Source organism: Haliaeetus leucocephalus, unplaced genomic scaffold, assembly GCF_000737465.1.
Source record: "Haliaeetus leucocephalus isolate CR32 unplaced genomic scaffold, Haliaeetus_leucocephalus-4.0 Scaffold173, whole genome shotgun sequence".
NCBI classification, from domain to species: Eukaryota; Metazoa; Chordata; class Aves; order Accipitriformes; family Accipitridae; genus Haliaeetus; species Haliaeetus leucocephalus.
In genome coordinates, this window is record NW_010972609.1 from 1147184 (window position 1) to 1168041 (window position 20858).

A 20858-nucleotide genomic window follows, 5' to 3' on the forward strand; every position below is an offset into this window, starting at 1 on the left:
AAACTGAAAAATTACAAAAACTGCACATTTCAAAATATTTTCAAGAATTTAAGGGAATTACCTTGTTGCCATTAATTGACAAGCAATGACCAGTTACAGCATAGCGACAGAGATCTGAATATGAGAGCCAGCGCAGGCAATTGGTTCCCAGTGCTGAGGTTTTCCCAGTGGCAGGGTCACTGCCGAGAGCTAAGTCTTCACTGCCGACCTTACAGGTTGTCCCTTGCCCCGTCCTAAGCTGAGGTCTGAATTTTTGTTCCCTGCGAATATATTTCTCAGGTGCGTCAGCTGTGGTGGTGAGAGCGATGGAGTCACGAGATACCTTTACTGATGGGACAGCGCTCGTTATTTTGTCCTCATCCTTTGGGAGTCAGAGTTCAAATGTGCTGAAACTCTTTGACCTGGCTCTGCCTAACCAATGTTGCAAGTCAAGGAAGTCCTTCCAGGTCAGAATCCAGGTGGACAGTGCACACCAGGAAAGGCAAAATCCTCACCTTTCATCTTGATTACTTTTGCTGTACCACTTCTGTGGATGAAGAGGACTTCAGTCTAAGGAGCTGTCAAGGCAGCATCTTCACAATAACGTGTTCAAGCAAAACATAAACAGGGCTGAAAAGTAAAGTGGAATTTACGGCTGCATGAACAAACACAATTTCACTTCAACTCATCGCACATAAAAAATGAAAACTAATAATGTTAGTAGAAGGAATCTGGCCTGATTTGATTTGCATTTATCGTATGAGTCAAATGGAGACTTTGTGAATGTAAAGGCAAAAGGTTAAACACCATAATAGGCACAGAGTTGATAATCTCTATCAAATTGAACGCTGCAGTACATCCAATCAGATTAACTGATCTCAGAGCCAGGTCATGTAGAATAAATTAATAACTGAACCTCGGTATTCACCTAGATCCTAAAAGATGTCATCACATTTTCTCTCAGTTGAGGATAACTTGAAACGTGGTTGTTTTTTCTTTTGAAACTAAGTTTTGTTTTGTCCTTGAATGGTTAAAACCAAAAATAAACAGTCGTACCAACTATAATCACGCTTCATTATGAAGGCAAAGAACCTACCACACAATTCTGAAATGGAGAATAAATATCAATTAACTCAATATATTAATCTTCAACCAGTTTGTTAACAAGGCACAGACACTCTCGCATTCAGCTTTCTCAGCTCCTCACATGTGTGGTTGGATTTCCCATCTAAGAGGCAGGAGGTTTTAGCTGTAGACCCTCCTCAGCCTCAAGGAGTTGTCACCTTTATCTTTGTCACCTTCAAAGCACATATCACTCTCTACGCAAGTTTCAGAGGAGAGATGGAAATGTCAGTGGTTAGGCCACTTTCTTCAGAAATCGGTTTCAGCCTCAGGCGGGAACAGAGTTCCCATGGCATACAAATGTCTGCTATATAAAAGGGAGGCATTGTCTCCTCATGTATAAAGAGCTAGGTATTTATTCATGCCCAAAAGGACAGCTTAGTCCAGGAGGGAACTCGAATCCAGAATATCCTATTTAAGGAATATGCCTCCCATGTGACATACTGCAAATGCCTTCGTTAGGCACCTCACTTTGTCAATGCTACACTCAAAGCCCAGACCGTGGATACAGCAGAATTTGAGGCACCTCAAAAATATCTAAAAGGCCTGATTTTGAAGCCATATTGCTCTCCCCATGCGCAGTTCACCATAACCCAGAACAGATCAGCGTAGGGTCAGGGCTTCAAATGCCACAAACACAACTGAATAATCAGATCTTTGCATAAGGCTCTGTGTTGCACATAATACGCATGAAATACAGTCAGGAGAACTCCCAGGTTCTGCAAATACCCAAATACCAAATATTTCTCAGCATTCCTATTTACTTTGTAGTACAAGGAAAACAGTTTCCTTTTTTCTTCCTCCTGGGGATGTAACCCAAGATATACCTATGACATGAAGAGCACTAGCAGCTCAGATCTTTTTAACTAAATGGGTATGATGTCTCTTTTGTAAGTTCAGCAAGAGGTCTGTCTCCCTGTCCATGTCATTTAGTGACACATAACACTTGTAGACATGTCCAGAAAGAGCCATACTCTACATCAGCTGACAGCAAAGTAATCAGTTCAGAGACCCAGGTTAAATATCTCTCCACTCTTTGCACCTCAAAAAAACATGATGAAATCCAAACAAAAGCTGTTAAAAACAGGGAGGAGGGGAAAAAAAAAAAAAAAAAAAGCTTTCCTTTCCTGCCACATGATAAATTAGATCCTAATGTTTATCCAAGGTCAGCAAAACAGCAACCTCTTCCTGCCAGCGAGTTTTGCACAGTGAGGTGTCGGGGTCCGGCTATGCCGGCAGCGCGGTTCTGAGGACAAACACCTGCTGCCACCCGCTCGCGGCGAGGAAGAGCTGCTCACCAGAAGGCGAAGGAGCAAAGCTCTCCTCCGTTGGCTTCACAGCAGTGCGGGGTTGCATCCGCTGCCGTCTCTGCCCACAGAGTGCTTTATGGTTCATTTGTACTGAAATTTCCTTTGTGAGCCTCAAAGCCACCCTACGCTAGCACAAAACCTCTGCTGAAAATAGTCCAAGATCGCCTACGCATTTTTTTTTTTCCTTCTCAGTCGAGCCGACGGTACCTTATTTACTCCTTGTCCTTTATAGATGACTTAATGACGTATCAGCAAAATGCATTTTGAACACATTTCAGGCATTTCATACCAAAATGAATAGATGAAAGAACAGGATTTTTGCCAACAGCGCTGATTATTCTTTTGTCAGTAGATAGACGTGACCTGGACTATTCTGTTACCGTAACAAATGTCTCCAGAGGTTGCTAGACAGAAGAGACGCTTTGCCTGAGGGAGAAGGCATGAGAGGGGAAGAGGCTGGAAGGTGGCCTATAGAGAAGAGGATGGAGGTAATTAATGGTTATGCCCATGTATAAAGATAAGTGCACTAGTAAACGTGTCAGCCCTTTGGCAACAGAAGCCATGAGTTCTAGAAACCATGCCTTGACACGGTTCTTCTTTACATCAACATTTTTTTTATATAATGTGGCTCTACATGGATCTGTCAGATTTCGGCAGGCGTAAATCAGATCAGAATTGGCTGCTCTAAAATTTCAGAGGGTTTTGAGTTGGACTTACTGCATCTGATCGGAAGATAAGTCTCCACAAAACACATAAGAAACTGGAGACATGCAGAAAACTCTTAAGAGACCAGATGAACTTACACGATTTATTTTAATGGGAATCATACCTACGTCAAGACCATAAATATTTTCTAAATTTAGCTGCTATTCCTGCAACCAAAAACACATATGCTCACTCAAGTAAAAACCCACTGAACTCGAAAAGGTTTTCAGCTTAGTTTCAGCTTCAGTTGTGCAATTTGCAGTTCAGAATTATTGCCGCTGTTGTCTTTTTTGTATGGATTTACAGCGGCAGAAATCCCCTTGAGCTAGAAAGCATTTCTAAAGCGAAGTGTCATTTATTTCAATCTGGAGTGAAATATACCCCTAATACCTAATGCAGAAGTCGTCTACACTAAGTGAATGTACTGATTTCAGCACATCTTCAAATAGTTTTTTTTGGAACTATAATGAAAGATATCTACCTAAAAGCGCATTCAGTTTTAAGTTCAGGGCAATAGGGTTGCGCATTATTTAGCTACACATTTTTTAAAAAAGGAATACTTTTAGGAAAGGCCAGATTCGTGTGACATAGTTGTGAATAATATTGGAAGAAGAAGCTGTCTGGAGTCAAGAATTTGAAGCCAGCTGTGATAATGCAGCTCCTGACTAACTAGAACAGGTTTGGATACATTCCACCTGGCTGACCACCTACATCATGAACCCATTTACCCTCGGTTGCCTCTGTAATCAGTGGAGCAAGAGAGCCGCTCCATGGGAGTGATTCAGATCTTTGGTGTGGTCCATGAATCACCCGCTCAAGATGCTTGTCTCTTCTCATTGACTCCAGAGGGAGCCTAGGGCAGCCGGACTCCGGCCGTGGGAGCCGCAGTTAGATGTCTAAACCAGCGTGAGAGGGACCTGGGCTGGGATGCTGGATACGTGCGAGAAACAGCACGGCTTCTTTGTAGGAAAGCAAGTAAAAAGAATGTGAATGTCCATAGAAATAAGCAGCGCTGTTATCAGCTTCATTGCTTTGGGTTTAGCAGCCCAGGATTTGTCTGTCTTGCTAATTTTAACTGGTCTGGAATTAAATTATTGCATTTGCAAGACTGGAGCCTAGAACTTCAGAGCCATGGCAATCTCTCAGGATATGTAAAAAGTCAATTACCAGGAAAAAAGAATTATGTTCTTTTTATTCCAAACCACCTTGTATACGCATGCAGTGATGCCAGAGTGAGGTCTAAAGACACTGAGCCTTTCACCTGTTTACTTCACAAGAACCCAAGAGAGAACGAGAGTTGGTTTCTATGTGGATCATTTCAAAATTGAGGCTTCAGCTTTTAGAATGTTTTGAGACCTGTTAAGGGAAAAAATAAAATTAAAAGATTGTATTATTTTAATAATATATGCAATGAGCTTTACAAATAGTCTGACTAGAGCAAAAAGGATTTGCATGTGAAGTAACACTTCTGTTCCTGTAAATCAGAGTTTGAAGGAAAAATTTATTTTTTTTTTTTTTTACTTTGCTATGAAAAGGCTCCTACTGTTTCAAGTGGCTTTGGAGTAGGCACTAAGCAAAGTGGACCATGATTTCTATGTACTCAGGATCCTCTATTATTAGTCCTTCATGCTGTAGTAAAGTAGATAAAAGCATTTAAAAAATAGAGAGATCTCAAATAGCACTTAAGCCTATTTTTAATCCTTAACTGACTAGATTTCAAGTGATAACATACCTTTCATTACATGCACATTGCCTGCATGAAATTGTATGCAGCAATCTCTATCTTCATTATTCAGAAGTATGCTGAACTATTAAACCTGTTTATGTGAAGATAATAATGTAAGGTATGAGTCCCAAATCGTATGTGTGTAAACAAGGCAAAACAATTTTTCTGTGCAAGCAGCATCAGCTTATGGGCAAATGAAAATGTAAATAATGCTTTCAGTGAATCACTAGTTTAGGTACACGAGTTAAATGTTTATTTTCACTATTTTAGAACTCCCCACTGTCTTCACAGTATTTACTAAAAATATTCATTTGCTAAAATGAATTGGCTGAGATGGCGACTAAAAACCAACACGGCCTCAAAACGAAGTCATAACAAAAACTGCAACAGATAAAAATTCTAAAAACTATGGAAAATTGCAATGACAGCAATGTGTTTTGCCAAAAAACATCCCCAGTTTCAAGGTGATCCTAAGGCTCAGATGAAATTGTCTGCCAAAATATATGATGTATTAAACTGCTATCAAAGAAAGTTCATTTCCCAATATTATTTTCCTGTTCTGATTAATAGTGATTCTGCCTAGGCAACCAAGTAATTTAAAACTTAATTTCACCTTCGGCATTTTGAAAAGAAGGTTACTAGGTCAGGATCTGACATGGAAAATAAGTATAGGTATAAGCCATATAATAGTAAACATTCAGCTCAGACCACCTACTAGTAGCCTTGAGCAGCAGAGTGACATTTAAAAGCAATCAGAGTCAGAAGAGAACCTTCAGGGAAAACAGCCAATACTTTAGAAAAAGCAGCCCTACTTCTGCCAGAGGAAAAAACCAAGACCTTTGGGAACAGTGCTCAAGTCAACTTGAAACAAATATTAAGAAAAATAATGGAAATAGAGTAAGCGGTACTTCTCCTCTTTCGCAAAATTATCATAGTGTCTTTTTAAGTAAATTCCTTCCCTGTGTGCTTCTGTATTGGTCTGTCCTTACCCTTCAGCGTTATGCCTGCACCATAAAGTGCACACTACTCTGACGTTTAACTAACCAACACATGAAAGGTAGCGCACGCCTGTCAACATATAAGCCTAGAGAGCTGCAAGGGGTCTCATCCTTAGCTTTTGAAGAAATGCCATGACCTTGAGCAAAATACCGTACGAGTCCATAAACCCAGAGCGTGCAGGACGCGACCTGGGCGAGACGTGCAGCGGGGAGGAGAACCCGCAGTGCCTCACGGGGGAGGCAGGATGCCAGCAGCATCCTCCCTAATGTAATGTAAATAATAACAGGAGCAGTAGCTGCCTCTGCACCGCCGCCCTGTTTGCACAAGTTATCCCTACTGCTGGCTTCACTCTTCCCTTAAAGAAAGGCAGTTTCAAGGTTCCTGTCTGAAATTATAATTTTAGTGCTGCTAAGATATCCTGGCGTTGAGATGTATGTGTTAAGGATGCCTAAGTCCTTGTTGAAGCGTCTTTTTTAACAATGAATAAAAACACAATGAGACCTTGCATCCCTTCTTGGCTTGCCAAGTGTCTGTTACTAGGCTGGGCAAATTTACCTTCCCCCTACACAGGAATCTCCTCTGGAAAACTTACAGTCGGGGAGCAAGATTTAAGAACTGAGGAATGCCTTCTGCAGCCCTTGGAATTAGAAGTTTAGGGGATCCAGTGCAATCAGTATGCATAATCGGAGAGTTTAAATACCAGTAATTGTCCTCTCAACTATAAAGGCAGTGTACTTCAGTAAAATCTCCTCCATCAACGTTATTAGTCGCCATGTACAATACTTATGTCTTCCAGAGAGAATACCTAATTCTTCTGACTTCGATAGCAATTTTTCAATCATACAACTGAAGCGGCCAATTTCTGCATCACCTTCCAGAAAACAAATACCTGTTGTTAGGAACAGAGCAAGACATATGCAGCTTCAGATAGTTACTACTGAGCAGTACGTATATTGGAAACTGAAGCTGTAATGAATTATATTAACCTCCTGTTTGATATTGGCATAACATGGCTTTCTGTCTGTCCAAAAGGCACAAGTGCCAAGTCCCAGCTGAGGCTTGGCTTTGTACGTACAGCGGTACCCACGCTACAGTGGCATGTACAGAAGCTCATGGCCAAATGTCATCCTGCAGAGACGGCAACGGCGATAGCGGGGATAACAGTGAAAATGCTCTCCCGCCACGCACCCTCTCATATGGACATTTATGAGCACGAACACCACAGTTCATATTGCTTGCTCTAACTGGAGTCAGACTTTATATTGTTGCGTGTGTGTGTGTGTATGTATGTATATATATATATATAAGGTTGTGCTTCTTGACTGATCCCTGTGGGTCACTCCTCTGAGTACAAGCATCTCACAGGAGTGTCTTTATATCCACCTGAGGTTTGATCCAGCGTGTCCTCAGCTGCCATTAAGGTCTTTGCATGTAGTCTTTTGACTCATCTTAGCTACCAACAAAAGATTTGTCCCTGTGTTGTGCCAGATAATACTCTTAGTCACTTGAGTTTTCTTTTTGCCTTTTTCTGTTTGCCTGAATGCCTTGTTCCTTTGTATGGAGGTATTTACATAGCTTTTGTCAAATTACAATTAATTAATGCTGGCAGTTATTAAACAAAAAGCCATTTACAATATAGCTGCTGAAAGTAAGATTACAAGGCATGTAGCTTGCAAGAGAAAAAAACAAGACAAAAAGGTATGAAAGGTAGTCCTCTCCCTGCTCTTGGTTAAGAAATCATTATTTCTAGGAAGGTGGACAAAAGCTGAAAAAGCCTTGTCGTTGTCTTAAGTTAATCCTTAAACGAAGTGAGAATAGCAAAAAAACATTTAGGAAATGCCTGAAAGCCACGTGTAAGATATAAAGGGGAAAAACTCATAATAGAAAAAACAGCAGACCTGACATTGTTCATCTGTGCCATAATAAGCAGGGCAAATTATTTATTTCAAAGCTAAATTCCTTGTTCTCCTGAACACAGTTCATATTAAAGACCCTTTGACCATACCATCTGTTTGCATTGTAATTCACATTTAGAAGAGTCAACATAAATATTGACTCATGAACACATTCTAGCTTAGGCCTGTAAGTTAAGCTGTCACAATACACTTAAGCTTTTGCGCAAAGAGCTAGAGGAATATTGGTCACTTTTTCCTTTTGTGTTACGTACAATCAATCAGTCAGTACTCCAAATACAGGTCAGATCCTCTCCCAAATCCAAATAAACTTCCCTTTGTCCCTTACACGATTTTAAATAACGATGCCTAAAACTTCCAGGAATCATTAATGTTTCTTCATACGTGAATGTGAAACATTAAGTCTAGCCAAGGTGAGATTAATTTGGTGTTTTTGGTCTAGTGAACTGTTGCCCTTGCCACAAAAGCCATCGAGGAACTTGGCACTAACTCGTTCTTTGTACTTTTAACCTGTGAAGCCAAAGACTGAAATGACAGCGACTCTTCCATCTTCTGCCGTAATTATTTAGGGGCACCATGAAAGTGCCTGCAGAACAAGAAGGAAGGATCCTTCCATTCACTTTGGTCAGGTATATTGTTTCTAAACCACGCTGTGATTGTTAAATCATTTATTTGGTGTCTAGAGCTGCTGCCTGCAAGAGCAGAATTAACAGGGAAGAGAACAGAGGGTTAATGTCAGCATCACAGATTTTGTGTTGACCAAAATATTAGATTGAAGGAAAATACTGAAAATTATAGTAACCAATGACTGCTCTAACGTATAATAGGAATTAAGCCAACTCTTGCATTTAAAGCTGCGAGATTAAAGGAATGGCTTAAAATCACTTTTGCTCTGCCTCTTGAAGATGCAGCAGCTGGCCCTGAATTTGTACTTAATATTTAGTGTTGGCCCAGAAATACAACACAGTTGTTTCTAGCAAAACTAGGGCTGCTCCTGGAGATTGTCATAGGGATATATTTCTTTACAGAAATAGTATACAGCTTATAAGTGGTAGACATATGCTTGAGAAGCAGTACTAAGAAAGCCCTGTCAGGGAAGTCTTGTATTCCAGATTAAATCAAATAAAGTTACTTAAGGGTGTGCGTACGTATGCATATCTATACACATGCTATATAGACACACATAGAGACAGGTATGTTTATATACACATACACAAGCGTATCAGGACTTGGGAGGCACGTCATTTTCATGACCAACACTTTCTTTGTCTCCCATAATAAACTGTACAGTTTCCTTTCACCAAAATAACACAGCACAAGTTTGATTCCAATACAGCTTAAAGCTGTGTACAAACAGTAACGTCCCTTGCATAAGCATTCAGCATTTACCTGCTACGTGTCCATGGATATTCAGCTAATAAGGGGAATATTCAGTGTGATACAACGAAAATAAGTTCTGCAGTACCAGATTTTTGCTGTAAACAGAATCATCAGATTTTATGCCAGCCAAAATCTACAGTGAGAATTTTAAGTTTTAGGAACCAAACCCATTTGTAGGATTGGGTTGTTTTATCATACATTCTGCAGAAAGGTCAGGATGTCCAGTAGTTGCAATGGGGAAGGTTCTTGACTCCCAATTTTAAGTGCTCCTAAAGATAGCATCTCTTACCTGTCTCAGTTTGCAGCCAAAATGCTGCAGAAAAGCCTGCATATAGAGACACCAGTTAGTTCTTAGCAAGGTTTATGAGTGTACAAAGGAAGGGTTTTTCAGCTCCTAGGGCTCAGTTTGGTTGCATGATTAGAGGCTTTTTTGTCTGCCTTTAATAATGCCACCTCTGTAGTACCAAAAGACGTGACCGAAAGAAGCTGGCAGCGTTCTTCAGCCAGCAGCTCCCCATTACTTCTCTCTGCATGGAAAAAACAGGAAACTGCTGCTGCTGCTGTAACATTTGACATGATAACGTTGCAAAAACAGGATATTCCCTGACCTGCTTACAGGTGGCAGTTCCATCCATGCCCGTTTTTCCCTTGCTGAGATTATCGTATCCTATTTGAATACATTAAAAAACACCAGAACAGGCTGTCTGAATAACTAGGGATGATTCAAGCAATGTCAAAGTCCTCTTCAAACCACCAAGAGAACCAGTGTTTGTCCTCCCCCAGGCTTGTGTGTTATAATTATTCAACATTTAATGATGTGCGGAGGGATGATCTTGCAGGAGGGAGATAAGGGATGAAAGTAACCTTTTAAAAGAGAAAATGGGACAAGCCTATGGGGCACGTCAGGTACCGTTTAAATAAAAGAAACTGTGATCTAATTTCTCTATAATTCTTTCTCTAGTTCCTCTGAATTAGCCTGTGGAAGCTTCTGAGACCTCGCAAAGGAAACTGAGCTCCTCACAATTCAGACCTGAGCAACAGACATCAGACTTGGCTGGTGAGACCTCCTCTGGCAGAAGACATGACACAACCCTATTTAAATCACCAATTATTAAACCAGTCACCCTTAAAAAAATTCCATTCAACCTAAATGCAAGTATTGCTAATAATAATACTCTACGGTAAGAATACTAACCTAGGAAATGTGCAAACAATGGCATTACATTATGAGCTAAGGCAAACTCAGGATTTTCAGAGGTGTTGATTGATATTAAAATTGGTTAAGTACTCCAGCTGTTTTTGTGATATCTACTTCAAGACTGTTGGTCCAGACACTTCTGCAAACCTTAATTCATAGAAGTAAAGACAGGTAAAATCTGTCTTTAGCTTTCAAGCTGCAAAATGATCTGGCCCTTTCACACTACTCAGTAACCTACCCAGAGGAAATGATTACTGGAGAATCAGGAATTTCGAGGGCTGAGGATTTCTCACTCTGATGAGGATTCCCATGTCCATTCCCACTTTAAGCAAAATGAGGAGAAAGGAGGAGATATTCCTAGGGAGAAGAATCACGATCAGAGTATCCTATGCCATGCTCCTGCTGCTTTTAGTTACGCCCCGAGGCTGTAGGGAAAACAAGCATCAGCTACGTATGCCGAGGAGCTCAAGGACGGTTTGGGATCTTGGCTAAGCACCGAAGTGGCTTGGACACCTTCCTTCCCCAGCGTTTTATTTGTGTACTGAATGCAGGGTGGAAAATGAGGATCCCATCCACAGAATTACTCTTACAATCCAAGTCCATGGTTTGTGGGTGCTTCTTGCTCACATTAAGGTACTTAGTCATATTACTGTTTTATTATGTTTGTCTAACATGAAACTAAGGGGTTTAAATTCTTATTCACTGATCTGGTCTCATTGGGTCACATGAATAAAGGTTCGGAGTGAGTCAGGGCTGGAGTGCTGGTGACTATGAAGTTCCAGGAAATGAAAGGAAAAAAATACTGCATGGAGTGAAGGGCCTTATAAATACAGTCATCTAAGGTATACCGTAACATTTAATATCCCTTAAAATTCACAGGCCAGTTGTGGAATTTGACATTTCAATTTAAAGAATGACATGTACCGTATATACACATGACATTCTTTAGCGTCAAAGTGCTATTTTTTTGTAAAAAATAGGATACGTTTTACAGAAAATCATACCAGCAGGTCCATAGCGAATAACTTATTTAGGTGGTATATAACAGAGCTGCAAGTAGCCATTAGCTAGAAATGTACACTTCATTGGTTTTAGCTCTAATTAGTTTTAATTCATCTGCATATATATTAGCTACTTCATGCACAAACATGCAGTTAGACACACAAGTTTGAATTTTACCGTTCAAGCTGGATACAGAAATGGAAGCGCCACGTGCTAAACTGGTGGTTAGAAAAATGTTGAAAGTAAATTTCTTAATGTCTAGCCCCGCTCCCTCTCACACGCCCTGTCCCAGCGGGGCAGTGGAACCGAAAGGAGAGAATTCGGTCAAGAAATTTCATTTTACATTCTTGCACCCGGAGCTTGGATTTTTGACACGGTCACCGACCGGAGACTGCAGCAAATCTCACAATTAGTAACAGCTTCCAAACATTATTCAGCTGGCTGGGATAGCCAGAACTTAGGGTGCTGCAGCCGCATGCCCCATGTACTGCCGTGCACGGCGGTTGCCATGGGAATAATGGCTTTGGGGCTAATTCAGGCTATCCAGGGTTTCCCACATTAGGGGCTTCACAGCCAGGAAGCTGTGACTAAATTCTGCTCACACCGAGCATAACATCAAGAAAAAAAGTATAGACTTTGAATCCCAGAAACCATGGGCCCAGACCTACCAGGTGCTGCACCATTTTAATTCCCATTTTCTCTGCAACTTTTTTATTCAAAATTTGGCAATATGCCTAGAAGCGACAGGAAGCACCTCGCAGGGAGACCACTGGTGGGGAAAAAAAGATAAGCATTTAGCTCGATTGTTCAGTTATTTAGTTCTTTTTGTATTTAACAGATGTGGAAACCTATTAAAAAAAAAGGGGGGGGGGTAAAGTAGTACAAATTCTGAAGAAGAATGTGAAAAAAATGAACTAATTTTGAGTAGAACTCTAAACTGAAAAGCCTGTAAATACTCAAAACCTGAAGACATTAATGACAAGAAAAGTTTTGTAGGTTAATTTTTATACCAAACCTTTCTAATGGTTTATATGCTCACTGTATATAAAATCTGGTACCAGACTTGCATACAAAAATATCACTTTTGTACAGAAACACAGTCTTCATACATCCCTTTGGACAAATCTTTGCCACAGGTAGTGTGTATGCTTGCAGAATGGCTCTTAAAACCCTTTAAAAAGTTAGACCACAATAAGAAGTGCTCACTTATTAAATTCTGTAAATTATTTTCTGAAGTTAATAGTTCTGCTGGGATCAATAGGAATAATGGAATTAGGAAGTGGAAAAGAAAACGACATTATAAAAATTGTGAACATTTTTAATTGCAAGATTATTACATTATGTAAAAGTTCTGTAAAACCAGGCTCACCTGTAAATAAAATGCCTACCACAGAAAGTCCCAGTTGGATGTTTTTTACATCTCTGATGACAATGGTCCAATTTTATCTCTGCGTAACTTCACATAGCACAAGAGCCTGGTCTGAAGGCAAAAATGCCAGTTTGATAACTTTTTGAAGCATTAGACATATAAAGTTGACATTAAGCTGCTTTCCTTGGCAAAGGTACTTACTACATTGTACTGGAGATGTAATCCTCAAAACCTCTTTTAGAGATGTCATTTTTTATATACCAATCTCTTCAGAGTCTTAGAGAACACATACAAAAACCTTAACTTTACTATAACTGCTGGTTACTCTGAAAGCTGTCTTAAGTACTGTGTCCTGCCAGAAACACCGCACCACCCTTTTCTTTGACAAACTAAACACCAAGCTGAAAGAAAGGAAAGCCACGTTACCATCCACACAAGAACTGTACACAAGGCATAGTTAGAAAACAACGAAAAAGTTTTCAACTTCCAACACTGATCAAATCATAGGAATTGCCGAATTTAAACTCAACTAGTATTAACAACTTAATATATTATTAAAATACATATTACATAAAATTTTACAAGAACAAACCTGTATTATTTTATGTCTGTTTTAAGAAATTAATGTGTAATGCTCTCGAGAATGAAACTGTAGCACAAATAGCTCTGTGGATGAAACTTCTGCTTATTTAATCATTAAGACTGCCTGTAAATTTATTCCACACAGATTCCCACGCAGAAGCCTGCATCAATCTGCACTTTCCTGGCAGCTGAGTAAAGCTGTGCTTCCTTGTCTCTAAACTTACAATTCCCAGAACACATTGCAACACACCCTCTTAATGTTAAGTAATCCTCAGCTACCTATATTTTTACAAAGACAAAGATAGATTCTTCAAAAGTTCTTGAACCTTTACTCAAAACTCCTTCCTCTACCCCTCCTCTCACCCCCACAATTCCTATTTTTATGGTATATGGCTGAAACAGTGAACTAGTTTCTATAATTCTACCAGTGCAACCTTGCAATAAAAACACTGGCAGAGAAAAAAGTAATAAATCAAAGAGGGAAAACAACTTAGAAAAGTATTTGCCATGCTGGAGCACATTTTAGGGCCATAGGTGATCCATGCCGGCAGTGAGAAGAACAGCACAAACCACCTTTTGGTAATCATGAAAGAAACAAAGACAGTGATTAGAAATAAATTAAAATTGAAAAACACTCAACCAAAAAGCCTGAATTAAGAACATGCTGAGTGCCAGAGAGAACTCTGAGATACAGCATGTGTTACTGAGCTTTTTACGTTAGACAATTAAATGAAGCAATTAGATTTCAGAAAGTAGCCAATTATTTTAGGACTGAAACAAAGGCTGGAGGAAATACAGCTGCCTGTGTGTGGGGAATGGAGAAAAAGGAAAACAAAGCATTGCATTTGAAATATTCATGACAACCAATTTGTGTAAGAGGATTTTAATTAAAAGTCTAGAAAACTTCTTTTAACTCAGTAATGAAAATAATGCAATTTAAAAAAGAAACACCTTAATATGCAATATATAAAATTATCTTCAAACATCATAGGAAATGGCAAGCAAGTACTGAAAGGGACGTGACATGGAAAAATAATCCTCCAAAATGAAAATTCTCCTGTGATGACACTTTTTACTCTCAACACGTTTTGATGTGTTGTAACCAAAAGGAATAGGTTTTAGTAATTCCTCACAGGTAGATACTCTTGCAGAGTATCATAGAGAATTTGATAAAAGGGGTAATTAAGTTACTTGTCTTACGCATTCAAAGCTTTTAAGCGTGCGCTAACGCTTCAGTGCCGGTATATACTTCACAGAACACCGAAGCTTCTATCAATTTAACTTCTGAATGCATCCTCTGAAAGCCTGGACAGGTTTAGAATAAGCTATAAGCTGTGTTTTTAATTAATTATAAAATGAATACAACATCCTTACCACAGCAGAGGAAACAATTGGAAGGCACTAACTCACAGAAGGCTTTTCTCCCATGCATGTGCTGCACTGCGACTCAATTTTAGGCTCCTGAGGGCTGGCAGAGAATTTTTTTTCTTACACTTTCCCGAGTGACAGCATTCAAATGCTGCTCCTGCTAGGAAAACTATAGCCTTCTTAGTACTTCTGAGAAATTCAATGACAAAGCTTTTTGCCCTTTTTTTTTTGTTTGTTTGTTTTTTTGTAATGTTCCAAGAAGGACATTAGTAACATAATGCCTGCTTAGCACCACTCCTTGCTTTAAAAGCATCCTTAACATTTATCTTCTCCCAATTAGAGATCTCAGCATAGACAGCAGCCCCATAATATAAAAAACCAGTCCCATTTCTTTTAAGGAAGTATTATTTTAATGAAATGTGCACAAAATTATACAATATAAAACTTTAATTCAAGTTATAAAAATATTTATATTTGAGTCCAAAATACTTGTGTTGAAATTAAAACATTGCTAACTGGATCACAACACAGTTCCTTACAAATCATACCCTTTTCCCTTACCCCTCCCCCCAATAAAAAGTTTTTGTTCCCTTTGCTCCATTTTGTTCCATTTGCTTTTGTTCTCACATAATCAACTTTTTAATCACTAATAAAAAGTTTTTAATTGGCCCTGAGGTACTGCACAGATTGGTGCAGTCTAGGTCATTGCTTTCATACACAGCAAAACATCCACCATGTACAAATCCTTAAAGAAACAAGAGGTTTTTATCTTCTGAGGCAGAATATTTCTTGTAGCTGACGAGCGCTTGGCTACAACTAACAAGTTATTCCTACTGATTCTAAAAATATCCTATATGCAGTAGGCAGTATACTTCTTTTCATATTCCAGATAAATCTATCTTCTGTGAACCAGGAGACTTATTACAAGTGGATAAGAAAAACATGTTACTGGACAGATTGAACTTGGAACTGCTGCAGAGCTGTTTCACCACAAACATAACTCATCTTGCTAACTTGACTTCTACTCCACTCTAATCACAAAGATTGCTTAGAGGCACGATGGAAAAAAGTCTGAAGCAATCATTTTCTTTAAGTACTGTAGAACGAAGACTGTATCTATTAAACAAAAACCTCCAAAACACTTGATCTAGTCATTTAGCTGAAGTGCAGCGCTGTATCTGCTACTGGAAGTCTGGAATTGACAATCAATACTGACAAGCATTGGAGCCAGTACTTCGAGAACTGTACCCGCCCAAAAGGCAGACAAGTGGGAACTTCTGTATTACCCATTGCTCCTTTGCTTGGATACTATCACTGACATTTAGTATATTACGATTAGAAAAATTCTTGTAAGAATCATTAAGGAAAAACCTTAATGAAAAGATAAGTTCATACTACAGCAGTTTCCATTAACTACAATCAAGTATTCAAGTGTTACCATCTAAACTAGAGGCACCAACTGCAACAAAAACTTGAAAATTATCAGTGTCACACCATTTATGCAGAGTAGTGGTATATTATATGCTGACACCTGGCCTTCACAGTAATGGCACCATGTAAAAGAACTTGAAAGGAGCTAAAAGTCACACAGGTACACAAAAAGAAGCCTCTTCAAGTATCTATTTATGTAGTTAGAAGGATGTTTGCAGTAACAATCAATCCTACTCATTCAAGCAATAATGATTTCAGAGGACTTTCCCCGCCTTGCATAGGGGATAGTCCCCAGAGGCCTCTACAGCCCTGCATGTCTTGAAGCTTGTGCAATTTTTCCAGCCTTAGGTTCGGTGTGAAGGCCATTTTTTGAAGTCTGTTCCAAATTAAAGCTGAAAGCTGAATCTGGTCTCGTTCATAAACCCTCCTTCCTCTGCAAGTTGCTTGCAACCACATTCAAAAAATGTCAAGGAACAGGAATGAACTAGAAAATTGCAGAGGACTTGGAAGAGGTATTGGATCTGGAGCAACCTTTGAAGAGAACAAACTGTGGCGAAAGACAGCTGATCGTCACAGCATATCCCTAGAGAAAAGACTATACTATATATTTGCTCTCAGTAGGCCTTCACACCTCTCCGCTCAAAAGAAACCAATTTGTTTTCAAGGTTTTTGTTACAGTACAAAATTTTGTTACCAAGAGCACAGATAACTGCAGCTTACTTATGAGGTAAGCTGCAACTTCCAGCAGACATGACCAGACTCTGTGACGTAGGTTAGGAAAGGATTCCTAGTAAAGAATCTTAAAACATTCACAGCAGTAAAAAGAGGCTGCTGTAAACATCTGTGAGACACAATTTCTTTGATAGTTTCAGAAGAACACTTCCTTCAGTTTGATGAAGGCATCATTGATAGAGACATTTGTTTTCAACTAGTTCATTTTCAACCTAGGCACATTTTCTGCCACGAAAAAGCCATCATAATAGTAAATAGCCCTCTTGCACTGCAGTCTTGCACTACAGACTGAGTTACAGTCATCTTAGTATCCCTTTTTGGAGAGCAAATGTATTCAACAAATTATGGAAGGTATTATCTTCTGCTACTCAAAAAGAAAACCCAGTACACACCTAAGGAGTCTACTCCTTTCACACTAGTTATACTAGGCCACAAAAAAAATTAGAAAATATCTAAGCTCCCCACTTTTTTACAGTTTTTTACAGAAATTTTACAGTTGCCTCCAAAGTGTCCCACGGATATATTTCCAGAGAAAAGATATCTGCAAAGTACCTGCAGTAGAGCAAATCTTGTTTTCAGGTGAGTGGTAGAACAAAAGTGTGAGAATTTCTACAAAATGGAGTTTAGGTCTTCTAAAAGTTAAAATCTCTTAAAGGAATCATCAAACTACAAAGCATCACCTGAAAAGAATTTGGTTTTATGTTAATCTTCATCTGACCACAAATCAGCCTATTAAAGCACATAAATTAATGGCAGAATAAGTAACAGAACCAATGATATTGATCTTGGTTCAGAAGAGCAGAAGGCACTTTTACTTTTTTCATTCATAACCATGGGACATGAAAGTGTTTTTATATTGATTTCACTTGGTTCCAGTGTTCAGTAGCAAGAGCTTCTGTTCAACTCTGTCTGCCACCAAATTCATATTACAGTCCCGAAGAGCTTTTATTAAGTCAGCCACCTTTGCATCTTTTCCCTTCCATTTCTGCCACTCTCGAAGTGACTGAAACAACTGTTCACGCAAGTTAAATGGATTGGCTGCCAGTATTCTGTCCATTTTTACTTCAGAAAGGCCAAGTTTTCGTATCAGCATTTTCCAGTCTCTCCCGACATTTTCACATATGACTTCAATAGCTACCTTCTGAAGACCTGAAATAGCAGAAAAGTATCAAGTTAGTGATGGATTTACTAAGAAATGGGAGAAAATTTTTACAAGTTGTTTTTTCTGTTAGCAAAATGCTACCACTCTCGCTGCATCACACGTACTGAAAGTCACACCACGTTCTGAAAAGCTGCTGGATATACTCGGAATCCCAAGTACCTAGCACGATTTCCAACTGACCATTCAATAGAAAAAGGGAAAAAATTTCCACCCCAGAAAGCTGTCTGCAGCATAAGCCACCTCACGGTACTTTTCCAGGGTACGACGCAGTCCCTGCAGCAGTTAGTAGCAGAAGCACCCTCAGCAGTGGGCTCAGCTACAGGAGGCAACTGAGGGCAGCCGTGCTCCGTGTTTGCTCTAAGCATACCCACAGCTAGAGGATGCGTGCAGATTTGCTGGGGAGGGAGGGGAGGAATCAAAAAAATAATCTACCTACGTTTTTCATGCACATCGGGCTCGTCATCAGGATCATTAACTTCTCCTTCCTCTACGAACTGCTTTAGCTGTGAGAGCAAATCTTCTCTTTTAATGCTCTTAAGCAGGCCTTCAAGAAACGCCACCTTGTCGCTTGTAATCACCTGCTGCTCGAGAAGGATGGTGAAGAGCTCGCTGCCACTTCGGACAGCCTCCAGCTTCCTTTTCCCAATTTTCCCCCGGCAGAGAAACTTCAGGGAAGAAAGCTCATTGTCCGACAAGCTCGAGGAGAAAGAGTGCAGCAAAGTAAAAAACGGATCCATGGTGCCCAGGCCTCACACCGCAACCATCACCACCAGGCCCGGGGCGGGACACAAGCCGCGCGGTAAAGGGCTAGCGGAGCCCCCGTCTTCACCCTCCGGGGGCGGACTGAGGTCCTGTTTTCACACAGCGGCTTCCCGGGAGGCCAGAAAGAGCGGGGAGACCCGACCCGGCCCGGCCCCGGCACCGCCGCAATGGCGGAGGGCTGGCCCCGGCCCGCCGCCCGCCACAGCCTTGCCCGGAAGTCACGTGACGAGGGCGGCAGCGGCGCCAAGGTTCCCGCCCGCCCTAAGATGGCGGCGGCGCGAGCGGTTCTGTCAGGGTCGGTTCTGTCAGGGCCGGCCGCTGCTCTCGGCGCCGGTTAGCTTGGTGTTGGGAACCGTGCAGCGCTCAGAAGCCCTCGGAGGCGAACGGGCTTGTTTTGTGATGCCGAGTAGAAAACGTGTGTTGGAGCCGAGCTCGGCACGGCCGGTCTAACGCTGTGCAGGAGGAGCAGGGCCGGCTCCCGGCGCCTCAGCCTTGGCCGAGCCCTGAGTTGAGGGAGCCGTGGGTTCCCCGTTTAATACAGAATTAGTGGACTTCTTGTGAGCACCTGCACCTACAAGGGTTACTTTTTGGTTTTGGTTTGTGGGGTTTTTTTGCCAAAGGGGAAAACGAGAGGTACAAGGACGAAAGGACTCGCTCGACGAAGAGCAAGAAAGGCCACGTCGGAGCCCTGCTCCCAAAGAAACACTAGTGCCGTGGGGTTCCTCCATGGCGGCTGCCCAGGAAAACAGCCTCTGCCCTCTGTGCATGGCCTCGGCTGCCCCCGGAGACCCCCCCCCACCTTCTCCTGGAAACACAGGGCTTGCAGCCTGGGCTTTGTTCCTCACAAAGATTATTTGTGACATAAAATAACTCCTGACCTTTAAAAGGGAAGAAATAGGGCAAGTGTTAAGTCCCTGTATTTTAAAGGCAATTTTTATACAAGGTGAAAGGTTGTGAACTTCTCTTAAATGGGAAGGTTCAAGTTCATCCCATTATTTTGTAGGTCCCCAAAGTTCAGAAAAATCACAATGTTTTTTCTTCACAGCATGTGTAGGTAGTTCAGAGATTTCCTTGTTCCTTCTGTGAACACTGGGATGTTGATTCACCAAGCTACCCCATTACTAAATTGTTTCCAGTACAGCCTTTAATTTATTATTGTTGCAACACACAAATAGACCTATGGTCCTTGTCATAAAAAGATTGCTGTCTCAGATACCCGCACTTAAGCGTTATCATCTTCCGCATCTCCTTCTCCAGTCTCACATTCCAACGTGAGGAACAACTCCTACTCCCAAAATATTTCCAAAACTCCCACAGGCACAAGCCCTCCTTAGATAAAACCTCTAGATTTTCAGCATCCTGTTTCAGTCTGTTATGCAGAGCTAGGCTTACACATGGTCAAGAGAGCCAATATATGGAACTGGCTACACGCATGAAGCCCATCTGTGCAGCCACAGCAGTGGGCACAACGATATAAGAAAATACATATTTCATACTGAATACAAGATTTGTTTCCCATATAATCCTCCCACGTTATGTGAACATTGGGCAGCCTCGTCTCCTCCAAGTAAGCATTCCCTTAAAATAATTTCCTTTGCTACAGCATTAGCAATGTCTTCTTTGATTTTTAACCAGATAATCCTAAAATTCACAATAAATTTGGGACTTCCGTCAGCCTCCTTTCCCCTCCCACGCCTTATGTTCCTCATCGAGGAAAGATGTCGGGGTATCTAATCTGACATCCTTAAAAAGCAGCTAACCTACATATTACTCCCAGTCTCTCAGGTAAAATATTAAACCTGTTTAAAAAAAAATTTGTTTAGTCCCTAAATGCTGCAAATTGGAGGGAATGAACCTGTTGCAGGGTCTCATGGTAAAGTAAACAGCAAGAGGAACTGGCACTAAGAATTTGAGCTGGGATGTGTTGTGCCTGAGTTGAGAGATGTATTTTCTTTCTGCAGGCCTGAACATACTTTAAACTGAAGGAAAGAACATTAATAAAAAGGGTAGTGTGATGCCAAGGAGAAATATATTTGCAGTGTGTGGATTAATTTAGAAAGCAGATGTAAGCCCTAGTAACATTACAAGAAGTATAAGATCCAGTTAAATAACATCTCA

The 20858-nt window shown here is 40.6% G+C and overlaps 1 protein-coding gene across 5 annotated transcripts; it reads right to left on the minus strand.

Moving 5' to 3' along the window:
* On the minus strand, window positions 1–18901 carry FADD (Fas (TNFRSF6)-associated via death domain). Of its 5 annotated transcripts, none has more exons than XR_774131.1 (5): window positions 18415–18901; window positions 17778–17965; window positions 17369–17496; window positions 4378–4472; window positions 1–609 (listed from the first exon to the last, which is right to left on the minus strand). XR_774131.1 is itself a non-coding variant. In XM_010563682.1 (3 exons), exons 1-3 carry the CDS (start codon window positions 18713–18715, stop codon window positions 13093–13095), a joined length of 501 nt encoding a protein of 166 aa, XP_010561984.1. In that variant the 5' UTR covers window positions 18716–18901; the 3' UTR covers window positions 12829–13092. The 5 variants fall into 5 exon arrangements, 2 of the variants coding, with proteins under 2 accessions (XP_010561984.1, XP_010561983.1); XR_774130.1 differs by lacking the exon at window positions 1–609 and adding an exon at window positions 2632–2879; XR_774132.1 differs by lacking the exons at window positions 1–609; window positions 4378–4472 and adding an exon at window positions 14393–14753.
* Window positions 18902–20858: the final 1957 nt, after the last annotated feature.

Bases quoted from the DNA above. Each gene is read 5' to 3' on its own strand.
- FADD (XM_010563681.1), bottom strand. From the start codon at position 18,715: ATGGATCCGTTTTTTACTTTGCTGCACTCTTTCTCCTCGAGCTTGTCG. The intron at 17,966-18,414 runs GTAGGTAGATTA...CTGCTATTTCAG, and splicing joins GCCCGATGTGCATGAAAAAC to GTCTTCAGAAGGTAGCTATT. The intron at 17,497-17,777 runs GTGGCTGACTTA...AATTCTTTTCAG, and splicing joins GGAAGGGAAAAGATGCAAAG to GTGATGCTTTGTAGTTTGAT.